Source organism: Saprolegnia parasitica (assembly GCF_000151545.1).
Source record: "Saprolegnia parasitica CBS 223.65 unplaced genomic scaffold supercont2.5, whole genome shotgun sequence".
NCBI lineage: Eukaryota > Oomycota > Saprolegniomycetes > Saprolegniales > Saprolegniaceae > Saprolegnia > Saprolegnia parasitica.
The window spans coordinates 45,409-56,241 of NW_012156399.1; the positions used below are offsets into that span (position 1 = coordinate 45,409).

General features: G+C 60.5%; 5 protein-coding genes across 5 annotated transcripts; 4 read left to right on the forward strand and 1 right to left on the reverse strand.

Moving 5' to 3' along the window:
• Window positions 1-231: 231 nt before the first annotated feature.
• SPRG_01841 (hypothetical protein) lies at window positions 232-4,180 on the forward strand (the record flags this gene model as incomplete). Its single annotated transcript, XM_012340407.1, has 13 exons — window positions 232-306; window positions 375-489; window positions 536-827; window positions 877-1,147; window positions 1,192-1,375; window positions 1,417-1,471; window positions 1,519-2,057; window positions 2,113-2,257; window positions 2,282-2,653; window positions 2,698-2,896; window positions 2,944-3,479; window positions 3,523-3,951; window positions 4,004-4,180. 13 exons carry the CDS (start codon window positions 232-234, stop codon window positions 4,095-4,097), a joined length of 3,306 nt encoding a protein of 1,101 aa, XP_012195797.1. The 3' UTR covers window positions 4,098-4,180.
• A 31-nt stretch (window positions 4,181-4,211) lies between these two features.
• SPRG_01842 (hypothetical protein) lies at window positions 4,212-4,817 on the reverse strand (the record flags this gene model as incomplete). Its single annotated transcript, XM_012340408.1, has 2 exons — window positions 4,283-4,817; window positions 4,212-4,236 (listed from the first exon to the last, which is right to left on the reverse strand). Exons 1-2 carry the CDS (start codon window positions 4,648-4,650, stop codon window positions 4,212-4,214), a joined length of 393 nt encoding a protein of 130 aa, XP_012195798.1. The 5' UTR covers window positions 4,651-4,817.
• A 520-nt stretch (window positions 4,818-5,337) lies between these two features.
• On the forward strand, window positions 5,338-6,603 carry SPRG_01843 (hypothetical protein; the record flags this gene model as incomplete). Its single annotated transcript, XM_012340409.1, has 1 exon — window positions 5,338-6,603. The coding sequence occupies one exon, from the start codon at window positions 5,338-5,340 to the stop codon at window positions 6,601-6,603; it is 1,266 nt and encodes a 421-aa protein (XP_012195799.1).
• A 113-nt stretch (window positions 6,604-6,716) lies between these two features.
• Window positions 6,717-7,901, forward strand: SPRG_01844 (hypothetical protein; the record flags this gene model as incomplete). The annotated part of the gene is made up of 2 exons (XM_012340410.1): window positions 6,717-7,427; window positions 7,461-7,901. The coding sequence occupies 2 exons, from the start codon at window positions 6,717-6,719 to the stop codon at window positions 7,899-7,901; spliced, it is 1,152 nt and encodes a 383-aa protein (XP_012195800.1).
• A 140-nt stretch (window positions 7,902-8,041) lies between these two features.
• Window positions 8,042-10,536, forward strand: SPRG_01845 (hypothetical protein; the record flags this gene model as incomplete). The annotated part of the gene is made up of 2 exons (XM_012340411.1): window positions 8,042-10,423; window positions 10,518-10,536. Exons 1-2 carry the CDS (start codon window positions 8,094-8,096, stop codon window positions 10,534-10,536), a joined length of 2,349 nt encoding a protein of 782 aa, XP_012195801.1. The 5' UTR covers window positions 8,042-8,093.
• Between the last annotated feature and the right edge of the window lie 297 nt (window positions 10,537-10,833).

Here is a 10,833-nt window from a genome sequence, read left to right on the forward strand (position 1 = left end):
TACGCAATACATGTATATGCAATGCATCTATATGCCTCGGCACTCGCTCATCTCGACCATAGCAAGTTGTCCGATCAACGCTATGCAATCCCAGTGGCCCAATGGTACTATAACACTGTTTACGATCCCATGTTTACACTATCTTATGTAAAACGATCATATGCATTTAGTGTATGATGGGTGTGTCTATCCGGATGTGGCGCCCATCACATCGTGCCGTGCTGCACTCAAATGTTGCTCACGATCCTCACGGGCGAGGGCCTCGCGGCTGGCGACAGCGACGGCTTCAGCGATCCCTTCGTCCGCGTGCGTGCTAATCTACCTAGCCTCATTATGGCATCTTGGCCAACGATCTCATGACATCGCTGACGTAGGTGCTCTACGAGGGCAAGGAGGTCGCGCGCACCAGCCACTGCAAGAAGACGCTGAACCCCGAGTGGAACGCGCAGATCCTGCTGCCGCTCTCCGAGTCGTGGGACCTCGCTGTCGGTACGCTCGTTCCTTGCCTTACGCCCTCTCATCACGCCTCATGTAGCGTTCATCGAGTGCGAGGTCTGGGACAAGGACGAGCTCGCGACCAAGGACTTTCTCGCGTCGTGCCGCATTTGCCTCAGCGTCATCCAAGACACGCCCGAGCCGACCATCGTCAAGTGCAAACTCGTCAAAGGGCCGCTGCCCCTGGGCTACGTCCTCGTGCAGCTCGCCCTCGCGGACGACGAGCGTGTGCTCCTTAATAAGGCCCGGCGCGCCGACGCCCGCGACGTCTTTCCACCGCACAACGCGCGCTTCCAGCACCTCTACGCACCGATCCCGCGCAAGTGGCATCCGTACGCCCTCCCTATCGATGGCGATTGTGTCGATGGTGTCGGCGCGTAGGCTCCATGAGAGCGTCTTGCCGTCGAACGAGAAGATCTTGTACGTGGTCGAAGAGGTCGCGCTGACGTTCCACGTGACCGAGATGAACCAAGGCGTCTTGGCGCTCATGGTGCTCTCGACGTTCCGGTTGTGGTTCATCCCGTACCACCCGGTCCAAGGCTTATCGCACGAAGACGTGCATACGATTCCGATTGGGAAGATCTACAAAGCGTCGCTCTCCCAGAGCAAGCGCAACCAAAGCACTGTGCACGGCCTTTTGATCGAAAACATGGTACCGACATAACACTCTTGAAAAAAACTCTTGGAGATGTGTAGGACGCTGCGTACTACCACGTGTCGCTCTCAGCCTCGGCGCGGTACGGCGAAGGCGACAAGGACATGGAGGTCAAGCGCATCAAGACGCTGAGCCAAATCGTCACCGAGATCGAGTGGCTCCAAGCTGAAAACAACTTTTGCGCCTTCACGGACCTCAACCATAGCATCCTTTCGCACGACGCAGGTGCGATGCAATGAGCTACCGTATCCTACTGTGGCGAGTAGACGGTGTCGCGTGCCCAATGAGCCCGCGCCAGCATTTGCTCAGCGACTCGACGCAGTACGATCAATCTTGTTTCTCAATGACACCGAGTCGTGTAACATTAGACGCTCGAGCTACTCGGCAGATGTGCGCGGCACGATGCTAAGCCCGACGGGCTCGGTCATCTCAGGGCGCCGACGCATTCGGTACGTGCCGAGTGTCGAGTTTGGCCGCATTGGCGCGACGGGTCACCCGGCGTGGCGCGAGACGGAGCTCAATGCGTCGTACGAGCTCTGCCCGACGTACCCGAGCACTTTGTTCGTGCCAACGTCCATGTCGGACGATGCGCTGACCGAGGCGGCCAAATTCCGCTCCAAGCGCCGCCTCCCCGTGCTGACGTGGCTGCACCCGCGCACGGGCGCGCCGCTGTGCCGGTCCAGCCAACCAAAGTCGGGTGTCCTGCGCATGAACAACAAGGAAGACCGCGAGCTCATGTGGGCGATCCGCGACGCTGCGTATGCTCCGACGGACGACCTCGGGCGCCCAAAAGCGTCGGCCGTCGTGCACATCGTCGACGCGCGTCCAGAAATCAACGCGAAAAGCAACGCACTTGCAGGAAAAGGCCACGAGTCGGCCAAGCATTACGATCGGGACGGCGTGGCCTGTGCTTGTATGTATCTCGACTCAAAACAAAGCGATTTCAGCTCAAAGCGACGTAGCGATTGCGTTCATGGGCATCGACAACATCCACGTTGTGCGCACGTCGTTCAACGTGCTCAGTCAAGCCTTGTACCAAGTCGACGACACGACGTTCTTTTCCACGCTCCAAAAAGCCGGTATTGTATCAATCTATCAGGATCATGCGTTGATACGCCAACCGTGATGCAGGTGGCTCGAGCATATCACGAGCATTCTCCAAGGCGCGACTGAGGTGGCGTCGCACCTCGAGCGTGGCGACGCAGTCCTCGTCCACTGCAGCGACGGCTGGGACCGCACGTCGCAACTCAGCGCCCTTGCGCAAATCATGCTCGACCCATACTACCGGACGCTCGAGGGCTTTGCGATCCTTGTCGAGAAAGACTGGTGCAGCTTTGGGCACATGTTTGCCAAGCGCTGTGCGTTCCCAACGTCGGACGACACATCGCCTGTCTTTCTCCAGTTTCTCGATGCCGTCTACCAGCTCACGCTCCAGTTCCCGACGCACTTCCAGTTCAACGAGGTGTTTCTGGCAACGGTCGCAGACGCCGTCTACACCTCTTGGTATACTGCAATTCTTGATACTGTCGCGTGAGGATTGTTGCTAGGTTTGGTACGTTCCAGAAAAACTCGGAAAAGGAGCGCCGCGCGTTCTTGGACACCGTGGCGACCGTGAGCGTGTGGGACGCGGTGCGTGCATCCACCGAGAGCTACCTCAACCCGCTCTTCAACTCGGAGCGACACGACCCCATGATCCCTGTGAGCAAGGTCCGCCTCATGCAGCTCTGGACAAGTCAGTACCAGAAGGTGACACGAAAACCCATTGCCAATATTAACAAAGCTCGATGATATAGGCCATCAGTCACATGCGACTCCAGCAGCGCGAAATGGAAATGCTTGCGATGATCCGGACGCAGGATCACCAGCTCTCGCGCTTGACGGGCATGCTCTCATCGGAACAAGCCATGAGCTTGCGCATCTTGCAGCTCCGCAACGAGATCCAGCAGCTCCACCGCCTCATTTCCATCTCAAAAGATATTCCAGAGAGCATTTCTCTGCCGGGCAACCCAACAGCCAAGACGTCGATCTTGCTACGCCGCGTAAGCAGCGCCCTGAGTCCAACGGCCGCCAGCGGCAACACTGTGCCGCTGACGTCGTCGTCCTCGTCGTCCTCGTCCGTCTCGTTTGAAGTGCCCACGGGGCGCGCTCGAAGCAACAGTCTCAAGAAGCGCCATAGCTTTGCCAACTTGCTCGGCAAAGCGCCGTCAACCATCAGCGACTCTGGGATCTCGTCGCTGAAGAGTGAGATGCAAGAGCTCGAACGCCAACTCGACGACCTCCAGCTGCTCGCGCGCAGCATGGACGACGCCGCGCACCGCCGCATGCAAACGTACGTTTGGTTCTGTCGCAACGACGAATTCATTGTGCCGTAGGCTTCGCTTTGAAACATTCAACACGCCGTGTGAGATCGTGTCGGTGAATGACGACGCCGAGCTGATGGTGTCGCCCATGGTGCTCTCGCCGCCGCTCTCGGTGACGAACCGTGCGACAATGACGTCCGCGCACCTCGTCAACACTTCATCGAACACGACGCGGCGCGTTGCCCTCCTTGCAATGACCGACTTTGGCACGCACCGGAGCCTCTCGGGCGTCAACGGACGCAACGCGCGCGCGGCGTCATCGCCGGCGTTTGCCAACTCGCCAAGCGTCATGGCGCGACCGACGATCACGAGCTTCAATTCGCAGCCCGTGTGGGAGCTCGATAGTGACGCCGCGGCCTGCAAACGCTGCAAGAAAAAGTTCATCGCGGTCTACCGCAGTCGGCACCACTGCCGGTGCTGCGGCTACGTCTTTTGCGGCCGGTGCGTCCCGACATCCTATTGGTCCTTCTCATGCGTCTGTACGATTGTGTAGCTGCACGAACCAACGCATGCAGCTGCCTGAATTTGGCTACTACGAAATGGTGCGCGTGTGTCGCCTCTGCTACACGACAGGCAGCGACCCGTAGAAGCCATTCGCAAGCTCTTCGAAGCGGTGTCATTGCCTGTATGATATGGGTACCGGGGTATGAACGAAGAGGAATTTGTTTTCGATCTTGCGATTTCCCATGGGAGTGGGAAGTTTAAATTTTGAGCACAGAGCACTCGCTAAAGAGCTCGTGCGGGTCTCACGCATACCGTATCGTCGACCGACTTGTCGTCGTCGTCATCGTCGCCGTGCGACTCCATGAGCACGTGGTGGCCGTCGTCCATGATGACAACCGAGTCGCGCTGTTGACCCCACGGCTCGTCATCCTCTTCTTCCGCGATGTGCCCAGACGTGATGAAGCTGTCGTTGAGCACGTCGCGATCATGCTGGCGGCCAATCCCAAAGATACTCGAGACACTCGAGACGGAGCTCGAGACGGAGCTTCCAATGACAACCTCCTTCGTGCGCCCGAATAGGCTTTGCGAGTACCCGTTCGAGGACGTGCTTTGGATCGACACGAGCGAGTCGCGGCGCTCGGCGTGCTGGATCGTGACATTGCGAACGATCGGTCGTGTTGTGCCAATGCGGCGCATTCAGTTGCTTGCTCGATGGTGGCAAGAGGAATGTTTGAGTACGGCTCTTTCATCTGCACTGGCCCATTGTCATCTTGCGGAGGAGTTCGCTACATTTGCTGCTACGATATACTACCTGCTGTGTCGCTGCAGAAACCGCAGGCGACCGAAGAGCGTATACTCCTTGCGCGTTGACACGAGCTGTCAACACGATCTTTGCAGAGCGCCAATTGGCTGATATTAGCTCTTTTCGAGCGATATGATTGGCTTTTGTGTCTCGTAAACGTCCGTCCCTTCGAGCTGCAGTACCACGGTACGACGAGGGAGCACAATGATGACGAGCGCCCTCTCAACGAGAGCGCGTTCGTCATCATTGTGCTCCTTGTCAACCTTGTGGCACCACCTTTTGTCCAGTCGGTGGGTTCCTGCTTCACACGCAGGAGGTGCGCGGTGCGAGCTCCGTAGGTGTTGTCCCTTTCTTCTCTTTCCCATTGGCATCGGGACCATCAAGGCATGACGTCTGGACAATGACCAAGCGAATCTTGCCCATATCCTCGAGCACGTTTGATAGGCCAGCTATGCGTATCTTGCCCATAGCATTGAGCGCGTTGATTGGCCAGCTATGCGGTTGCAGCACGACACAGATGATATGGCAAGGCCACAACGCAAAAGCACGTGTGGAGAGCCCACGTCATTGCTCACGTCGACATGGGTCTGAACGACACGCTGGGCGACGCCATCGCGGCGACTATTCGCCTCCAAGACGCTGTCGGCCGTGCCAACGAGGAGGAGATCGACGTTGCGGTCTCGCAGTTCAACGAGCTTGCCTCGGCGCTGGGCGTGTTGCACTGGATCGTGGATGACTTCAAGCGCCAAGACCCGTGGACGCTGGTCCAGCGACTCCTCGTCCTCGAGAAGATGCTGAAGAAGATAAGCGACCAAGTGTCGGCCGTGGACGTCGCGCCGACAGACGACGACGTTGTGGCCCGAGCGAGCGGCGGCGCTGCCCTCTTCGGCCACTGCTTTGGGTTTTCTGGTTCGCCCAAGGGCGTCGAGGCGGCCATCGTGCAGCCGCCGACGCATTGTGTGCTGGCAGCCCCAACGCTCGGCAGAGACATTACAGACGCGTGGTTTCCCAGTACCGCCGCAGCCAAAAACTTTTGCGCTGCCGTCCGATCGAGCGGTCCGGCGCCGCATCCCGATCTGCCGCTGCGTGGGAGATCGGTCGTGCACGTGACGTATGCAACCGTGCCCATGAAGTCGTTCAACTTGGACGTCCTCTCGGTGCCGCTTACCGCGTCGGCGATGGCAGAGGCCGCGAGCGTGACCAACGTCGCGACGGCCGAGGACTTTCTGCTCGAGTATGGCTCGCACGTGTGCAGCGGCACCTTCCACGTCGGCGGCATTATCTGGAAGACGGTCCATGTGACCACGCGAAGTGACGAAGCGACGGCGTTGCTGCAGGCGGCGTGCCCGGCGATGGCGAGCTGCGACTTTTCGATCGACTACAGCAGCTTTCCGTACCAGAGCAGCATCGATGTGTGCAAGAGCACGCTACCCGACGAGCTCAAAACGCGATGCGAGATAGCGACGGAGATTCAGTGCACGGGCCCGGACGCGCTCAGTTTTGCGATCTTCGAGCAGCGACTCGCTCTCGACCCCGCGACGTGGCACATCGTTGATCGTCCGACGACGCGCGTCGGCGTCTGGGAGCTCTTGGCGGCCGCTGGTTTCGAGCGCGCTGCCACCCTCGTGCGCGATGCGTGGGTCGCCCTCGTCTCAGGAAGCGACTTGCATTCGGACGTTGCTGCTGCCGTGCATGCAGCGCACGTCGAGGCGTGGCTAACCGATCGGACGTTTGGCACAGAGCTCAAGCATACGCGTGTCGACAGCGCAGACGCCGCCGCCGAGACCATCGCTCGCCAGATCGACGCTGCCACTATGTCGTCGACAGACGAGCGCTGGTCGACGTGATCTTGCTCGCGCTTCGCTTCGACGCTGAGTTCCACCATACATTTTTGGTCGACTTGTTGCAGGAACCGGGTCTGCACGCGGCTTTGCGTCGACTCGTTGCGGCCAACGACATGATGGCGATGCTCGAGCTCGGAACGATCTACGCGCTCGTTCTCAACGCCGTGCTGGCCGAGGCAGGTATCAACCTGGACGCGACGGTCGAGGAGGGCCTCCATCGTGCCGGGCAGCTGGCCGCGCTCAAGAAGGATGCCATGAAGCTCCGAGACCCGATGTACTATTGGCAGGTCCCAGCGCTGGACGAGCGCGACGTGCCGGTCGCAGTCAAGATCCTTCTCGGTGCATTTCACGAGGCGGCGATGCCCAATCGCGCGCTCTTGACTGCGCGCATTGGCGAACTGATCACGACGACCGTCTCTGCCACCGACCACGCGGAGCTTTTTGGTGTCGCCCACAAGTTTGGCTGCACCGACGACGGCTTTCAGAGTGTCCTCACGCACGAGCACATACTCGCGATGGCCGATGCGATGTTCAAGGCTGTCGAGGACGGTGAGACGACCGAGAGCTCCGACGATGAGATGCCGGCCGCCCCCGATCTCGTCAAGAGCGAGCCTACGGTCGACGAGCCACCCAGTCCGATGCTCGAACAGCCCATGAGCCATCTCTTGACGGTCGTGTCCAAGCCCAACAAGACGACGGACCTTCCCGGGCTCATTTGGTACACGCTCAAGCACCGTCTGAGTCTGGTCAAGGAGCTTTACAGCACAACGTCGGGCGTGAAGCGCAAGCGCATGGACCCCGTCGTCTTGGATGGGCTCTTGAGTCTCGTGGCCTCGCTGACACCGGCCGCGCGTGCCGAGGTGCACCGTCTTCTTCTCGACCGTCGCTACCTCGTGCCCTTTCTTGTCCCGTCGACGCACGATACGCTCCGAAGCGAAGTGTCTGCGCTGCGCCTCGTCGAGACGCGTCTCCTCGAAGGCAAAGCGTCGCTCATGCGCGATACCTCGGTCACGCGCGTGGCGGTCGTCTCGGAGCGGCCCACGAAAAGCAGCGTGACCAAGGACTGGATCAAGCACGTCTTTCACGTCGACTCGGTGCACTGCCTCGACCGCACGCACGGCAACAACGTCACGAACCTCCCGGTTGTCACCGAGCTCGGCTGGGGGTTTGTCAAGGCGAACTCGGAGTTTACGACCGTCATGGTGCTCCACGTCATTGGCGACTACATGCGTTGGAGCCGTTCATTAAGGAGTTTGCCGACGTCTTGGTCGTCGACACGGGGGCCAAACCCGTGCGCTTGACGCTGCCCCAGGGCACGGTGCTGCAGTGGTGTCACTCGAAAAAGGCGAGGACGACAAGACGTACGTTGGGTCGATCGGACTCGCATGTTCCATGTCGTCGTCCTTCGAGCGCATCACGGGATACATTTTGCGCGTGCCAAACGATGCGTCAAAGCGGCTGCCGCTGCCGAGCGACGTCCAGCGGGTTGGTCGATGCGACAGCGAGTGGCGAGTATGCTGGATCAAACGAACTTTGCGACGCTTCGCACCGAGACGCTGGTGCTCCAGCAGCGATTTGCTTGCGAGTCGGAACTGCGCATTGCGCTCCAGCGGGAGACGAACGTACCCAACCAAGCGATGCTGCGCCAGCGCATCGCCTCCGATGAAGCGGTCTACAAGAGAGCTGTGCGCATGGTGTCTCAAACGCCACTGCTCGTGTACTTCTTGTACACTCTCGAACATCCGGATGTCGCGGTCCGCGAGATGCGCATCATCGACCTCGAGCGTCAACTCGCCGAGAGATGCAAAGCGATTACGGCCAAGGCGCGCGCAGAGTGCGAGTGGGCGTTCGTGGCCCTCAGCGAAGTCGACGACGATGCCACGCGAGCCGCGTACGCTGCGGCCCTTGCGACGTTGGGCAACACGGCCACCGGTCTCGAGCATCTTTGGCGCGAGCTCTCGCACATGTACACGGCCGACCCCGACGTTTACGCGCATCTGCCACCGCTGGCGGTCCAGCACCTCCTCGACGGCTTTCCGCTCGAGCTCATGGACGGCGACGCCGGCATGGCCAACGACAAGTGGATCCGCGCCATCCTTCGCTGTCTCGATGAGGCGTTGCCCGCCGACACGCGCGTCTTCGTGCTCTCGGTCATGGGCGTCCAGTCGTCGGGCAAGTCGACGTTGCTCAATAGCATGTTTGGCGTCCGACTCCGGACGAGCGTCGCGCGCTGCACACGCGGTGTCAACTTGCAGCTCCTCGCGTGCGACCATGGCGGTGCGTACGACTACATTTTGCTCCTGGACACGGAAGGCATCCAGTCGCCCGAGTTCGTCGGCGTCAAAGGCAACGTGTGGCGCGACAACCGCATGGCGTCCGTGGCGATCTTGCCCGCGGATGCGACCATCATCTTGACACAGGGCGAGTCGACCAACACGATCAACGACGTGCTGCCGATTGTGCTCTCGGCCTTTGCCAACTCGGAGCTCGCGGCCGCGTCGGGTGGCCACCTCCGGACAAAGCTCTACTTTGCGTTCAGTCAGATCGATGTGACGCAGAAAAACCGCATGGCCAAGATGCTGCGCGTACTCGTCAACTGTCTGCGCAGAAGCGCCGAGCAGATTGCGACCGTGCGGCAGGCGACGGCCACGACGTTTCTGCACGACTTTTCCGCCGACATTTCGGACGAAGCGACCAGTGCCATTCGCTTCTTCGGTCTCTCGCAAGGCCAGACGACGCCGCCCCACGATGGGCCGCTGCCCGATTTTGGCGACCGTCTCGTCCGCTTCCGAGACTACATGCACGCGCGGGCTGTCGAGGACGAAGCGTGGCGAGCGCGGACCTTTGGCGAGCTCAGCAAGAGCTTGGATTTGGTCTGGCTGTGTCTTCAGAGCGCCGACTTTGAGCTGGGCTTTGCGTCCGCCCACGAACGCGTCATGTACGACCGGCTGGTGCAAGCCATGGCAGGGTACACGCAAGCGCTCGCCACGATCTACAGCGAGGCCTTTGACGCGGTGCTGCAGACGATGAGTGCGGACCGCGCCGCTAGCAAGGCGCCGGATGGCAACCGCAGCCACAAGTACGAGCTTCTCCTCGCGCGTCACGTGGAGAGCGCGGTCGGTGCGCTGGACGCTGTCGTGGCGACGGCGCTGGGCCAAAACGAGTTTGCCAAATGGGCCATCGCGATGGAAATTACGTGGGCGGACAAGAAGCGGCGGCAAGCGTCGCACTCGGAGCGCCTCGTGCACACGAAAGTCCAGCACCTTTTCGACTGTGACGCGATCATGAAGGCGTACAAGGAAGAGCTGCAAGCGGCCATTGTCGACCACAACGCCAAGTGGGGCCCAGAGACGACGATGGCAGCCTTTGACTCGATCTTTGACGCGATTTTGGTCAAGGCCCGCAAGGCCAATCCGCCGCTCGCCACGCTCGTGCCCAAGCTCGTACATGGCGTCATCCACGACAGCAATATCTTTACCCCCGACGAGCTTCGGCTCTTGACAAGCAGCGACGACGATGATCCGTCCATGCTTCAAAGCGCGCTGCAAGCGGCGAGAAACTCGGTGCGTGGCGCCGACGTCTCGCGCGATGCAGAAGTCGCCAACGCGGTGCGCGATCGCGTGTGCAGCGACCTCGCCGACGTCGACCGCTACGCAGAGAATGTCGCGCTCGCGTGCGTGATGCACGTCAAGCGCCTCTTGGGCGAGATGCAGTTGAAGCCGTCGGAGCGCAAGGTCGGTCTCCGTGCGCTCGACGCGACGCTCAAGTCGGAGCTCCAGCAGCGCCAAGCGCGCTGGGACGCGGTCAACAGTGTCGTCGCCAAGTTTGAAGCCTCCCGGCCGAGCATGCTTCGCTTTGCGCAAAGCGTCTGCGAGGGGCAAAAAGCCGCCCAGCTGCTCTTGACGACCCTGGGCGAGTGGCTCGATCTCCACTTGACAGAGGCGTTTGAGGAAGAAGTCGTGAGCGTTGTCGCCTCCGCGCTCAAGGACGCGCGCTGGGTGCGTGCTGCCGACGCGATGCAGGCCGCCTTGGACATGGACCTTTTGCAGCTCTTGCGGAAGCGGGAGATGGACGCAGTGCTAAAGCACATCAAGCAGCCGGTTGAACATGCCGCGGGTGTCACGAGCCGTCTCGTGTTGGCCCAGGTCCAAGAGTGCCATTTGCGCGTCGCCAAGAAGCTCGTGTGCGACATGGAGGAGAGCATTGTGAGCGCGAGTGCCGCGGCGCGTGACG